Raw genomic sequence first — 5,058 nt, forward strand, 5'->3', positions numbered from 1 at the left:
AGAAGTGGAAGTCCGAACGATTCGGCGATCAAAACTGGTAACAGAGTCTTTTTTGTTTTTATTTTTCTTTGAGAAGGTTTACGCATAGAAGCAAATAACAGCAATATAAGCAGAACGCTCGCTGCCAATCGCATAGCAGCTTTCACTTGCTTTCGTGTGCATTCGTATGCGTTCGTGTGTTTTCTTGGAAAAAAGTGATTCGCTACCGCCAGGTTCGCTAGTATCTGTAGAAAGTAGCATGTACGCGATTGGATTTCTACTTCCTCTTCTGTTCTGTGGGCATATGCTAGATTTGGCGTTGCTAACAGTCTCTTCCAGTCGCGATTCGAACATACGACATCAGGCTTGTTAGATCAGTGTCGTCCTCTTCAACAACCCTACCGGCACCAGGAACAGGGGGGCCCAACGTGCACGATGGCTCGACCAGGTCGAAAGCGATTTGCGACTTCTAAGACGATTAGGAAATTGGCGACGAGTGGCCCAAGACCGAGTTGAATGGAGACGAGTGCTTGAAACAGCACGAGCCACCCCGGCTCTATGCTGCTGAAGAAGAAGAAGAAGAAGAAGATCAGTGTCGTACTTCGAAACCAACTGAGAGGCTAAATTATGCTTTTAAGTCACCCATGTAAAAATACCGATTTTTATTGTCAAATAACCTACAAAAATCATGATAGGATGTGTGAAAACGAAACCATGATTAAAACTGGAATGAAACTATTAATACAAGTGTGCAGCCTAAAGATGTGATGTTTTTACGACAAGTAAATAAAACGATTAGTAACAAAAGAGCTCTTGCTTAATTTGTTTACCTAAACGAATATCCTTTCGAATGAACTGTTTTATTTTGTTTTGATTGATCATTTCGTGAATTCAACAACTTGGATAGTGTGAATGGCGCAATGATGAATTTGGTATAAATTTACATATTGTACTCTATGTCTCGCTATATCAAACCCGTCTTGTAGAATAATCAGCAAAATAAAGTAATTTATTCTATATATTACACCCTAGTTACAGAACCTAATGTCGCTGTCTTTGCGGAAGCGGTTGCTGATGTTGCTGCTGCTGTGACGGCAGTGCATGTGCGGAAGATGCCGTGACCGCAAGAGAAGAGGAGTGCTGATGGGAAAGCGACGGGTGATGGGAATGGGATGCAGGAGGGGCGGCGCCAGTTGATCGTGCTGAGTGCAACGACGAGTGATGGGAGCGTGATGAGACCGTCGGCGATGCTTGCCGATGGTGATGCACTTGCGGCGGTTGCGTTTGCTGCTGGGAATGGTGCTCCTGTTGGTGATGCTCCAACAAGAGAGGAATCTGGTTGGTTGAAAGACAAATAATTTGAGCGGGTTACAAACGCTTCGCTTTTTTAGGGAGTTCAACGTTGAAGACACTGTAGAATTATGAAATTAAAGTTAGGTACAATTTGCAGTAGTCATCAAATAAACCGGTGTATCATACCAAACCAAATAAATTTTCATTGGAGCTTTGGTGATTGAAAATGCTTTACATGACAGCACACGGATAAAAAAACAATTTTACAAATTCAATAGCGCATTTATCCTAACATGTTTTTTTATGATAGTTTTTACGTGAATTTAGAAGTTAGTTACTCTACCTGGTGAGCAGTATTGTAGATTGTTTGCTGATAGGCCGACGAAGATGATGAATTGGCATTGCTGCTGCTGCTGCTGCTGCTACTGTTTCCCCTACCAGTACGAGAATGTCCTGTAGCTTGCTCGGAGCCTCCACTTGACAAAGAAAGTGTTTGCCGATTAGAAGAACCAGTTGTAGAAGCATTGGATTGATTCGATGGAGAATGATGTCTGAAATTTTTTTAATAATGATATATCTACATTGTACATACATTTGACGATTAAATTTTCAAAAGTTTAGGTGTATAAAAAAATATCTGAAATGGGACAGCCTAGTAAATCAGCAATGTGGGAAAATCTATGCAAGCCTTCGATCGCTCTACGGTCCTGCTTCTGCTGCTCCAACCAGCATACGCCTGAAATTATTCAAAGCGTTGATTTTACTCCACTTCACATTTGGCGAACTAATTCACGTTAGACCAAGTGCGGGCTCCATGGACAGGCTAAAAGTCGCGCTGAATTCATGTGTACGTTTTGTTTACGCGTTGAACCGCTACGCGCATGTAACTCAACTGCAGGAAAACCTGACCGGATCGCCACTGGAGAATTTCTACGCGCACCGCTCATGTGTGTTCTCCACCAGTACTCTTTGAGAAATTGTGGCCATCCCAAGGGCGTCAGCTATGGTAGTTCCTCCCAACAACTCGACTAGCTACTCAAGCTTACTGTTCGTTAGAGGTGTGATAAACTATAACGCAATACATCCGAATATTAAACGCTCAACTACTGAAACAGTTTTTAAAAGGGGCTGCCTTGAATATTGGAATCGCAATTAATGTTAGCAGCTAAGTATTTTGTTAAAGTTAAGCTTTATGATGTACAATACTAAGACATCCGCAGGTAGCAAATTTGAAAAAGGTTTACCTTTACGCTACTGGGTAATAAATAAATACTAAATACTAATAACAACTATGTTTTTACAATAGGTAAAAGAAAACTGTTTTCAAAAATTGATTGTACATTTCGTAACATATTAATAATAAATGAATAAGAATAAGAAAAACCCTTTATGGTTACAATAAACAGTAGTACAATGTGACTAGCTGTAGTGGACTGGACACGTGGCCAGAATGCCCGGTGAAAGCAGGTTCCTGAGAACCAGGAAGAGGCTGGAACTTCGGGGCAGACCTTGCACCCGATCGATGTGCGCTGATGAGAACGACGCACGTTCAGCTGGTGTTCGAGGGGATTGGAGAACAGCAGCCCAAGAGCGACAGAACTGGAGGACCGTAGTTCGTTCGGTGCAGGACCGATAACGGACCGTCGCCAATAAAGTAAAAAAAAACGCTAATCAGACCGGTAGTCCTCTACGGATAGTAACTTTGCTTACGGAAGACATACCTACACGTGCACTTGCCGTATTTGAACGAAAGGTGTTGCGGACTATTTTTGACGGAGTACAAACGGATACCGGAGATTGGCGTAGGCATATGAACCATGAGTTACAAGCATTGCTTGGAGAGATTTCCATCGTACACCTGTCGAAAGTTGGGAGACAACGGTGTACCGGCCACGTCGCAAGGATGCCGGATGACTGTGCAGTGAAATCCCTTCTCTTCAAGAACCCCACCGGCACCAGGAATATAGGGGTTCAATGTGCTAAATGGCTCAACGAGGTTGAAGATGGCTTGCCTGTGTCGAGACGCGCAACGTATTGGCGACGAGTAGCCTAGAACCGAGTACAATGGAGAGGAATTCTTGACATGGCAAGAGCCACCCCGTCTATCGGCTGGTAAAAAGATCTAGGAAAATAATTGTACATGTACTTGATAATTTGAAAATGTTACAATTTTTAATGAAAATATTCGGTGCGCAGCGTTAAGAATCATGCATAGAATTAGGCGCGCTTACGCTAGTTATGGATATGCATTTCTCTTTTGAACCACATCTGGGTGGTTTTCAATATAACTACTAGCAAAAAAAAGGCCATGTCTAGTGCTTTCAGGCCAATAAGTCCAGCTAGGGAAGATCACGGACAAGGTTTCCGGACAAACTGACGCGACTGATCAGAGCAACATTGTATTGAGTGATGTGTTTCGTGGTTGAAGACGAAATACATATAAGGAAGATGCTCAAAGCAGACAAACGCCCGCCGTCCACAGAATGCAAACCATTGACAGCGACGACGAACTAGAAGTGGTAGCTGAGTTCGTGTATCTGGGATTGCTGGTAATCGCGGACAACACTAGTTAAAAGAAGCCGGAAAGCAGGTCTACTTTTCGCTTCGCAAAACGCTACAAACGTCTACGTACTAGACCACCAGTAGTTCTTTATGGATCCGAAGTTGTGACGCTGCACACGGGGGACATACGTGCCTTATCCGACTGAAAAGTGCTGCGGACGATATTTGATGGAGTACAAACTGAAAGCGGAGAGTGGCGAAAGTATATGAATCACGATCTACAGGCACTGCTTCAAGCAACTTGCGACTTCTGACACACCTGGGAAACCCAAGACCAAGTTGAATGGAGACGGCGACGACAACCAAAAGTTTGGCATCAACGCTTCTCAAGTAGCAACCCATTGCAGAGTAAAATTTTTTGAAGAACTCTATTTTGCATGATCTTGCGGGAGGATATTTTGGGCCTGGTTCTAAATTCAGCCTATTTTCCATTTCTTTCGCTATTATTTATACTTTACCGGTAGACAATTTCAACATTCTGTAACTACTTCATCGAAAATGTTAGTAATCTACTGTTTTTTTTATTAAAAGAACATCAAAACCGCCTGTTCTTCCACTAGAACTAGGCCTAGGCCGAAAAAATAGATGCAATCGTTTAATGGGCTGAAAATACCCACCCTCTCGTGTCCTAGTCAACATTCATAACACGGTAATTCTACAGAAATTGCATTTCATTGCTTAGCGAAGCAATTAAAAAATCGCTCAAATATGAAAAAACAGCACTTTATCGATAATAAAGGCGCCTTAGACCTGGGGATTGAAAACTCGATTAGCTTTTTTCGCATATCTCTCGAAGGTACGTACTAATGAGAGTACATACAATCGAGATATACCTGTAATTGTATGAAGTTATTGGCAAAAACTGTTATTAAGTGATTATCTGGGAGCTAGTCGACTGACACCAGTAATTATAGTACAACAAAAAAAAACTTATTTTAAATTAGGTACGTTGATAAGTTCAAGATGTTCAAGACGTACGTACCATCCGAAAATCAGAAGGTGAAAGATCGCAGAGCACGAAACATAAAATAAACACTCAGTAGTTAATAACTAATTGAAATTTGCAAGTTCCTATTTTGTAGGACCAGTATTGTCAGTCAAAAAACACCAAAAAGAAGAACGCTTGTTTAGCGGTTGTAGTAGCGTCAGTAAGGGAAGAAATTCGTACGGTTTGTGAAAATAAAATAAAAAAACATTCGTTTACGTCGAATCCATCTATTTTTA

At 41.8% G+C, this 5,058-nt stretch overlaps 1 protein-coding gene across 1 annotated transcript; it reads right to left on the reverse strand.

Moving 5' to 3' along the window:
- Positions 1–1,020: 1,020 nt before the first annotated feature.
- LOC128739934 (putative protein TPRXL) lies at positions 1,021–2,356 on the reverse strand. Its single transcript, XM_053835435.1, has 3 exons — positions 2,319–2,356; positions 1,616–1,823; positions 1,021–1,314 (listed from the first exon to the last, which is right to left on the reverse strand). The coding sequence occupies exons 1-3, from the start codon at positions 2,354–2,356 to the stop codon at positions 1,021–1,023; spliced, it is 540 nt and encodes a 179-aa protein (XP_053691410.1).
- Between the last annotated feature and the right edge of the window lie 2,702 nt (positions 2,357–5,058).

This window comes from Sabethes cyaneus, chromosome 3, assembly GCF_943734655.1.
Source record: "Sabethes cyaneus chromosome 3, idSabCyanKW18_F2, whole genome shotgun sequence".
Taxonomy (NCBI): Eukaryota; Metazoa; Arthropoda; class Insecta; order Diptera; family Culicidae; genus Sabethes; species Sabethes cyaneus.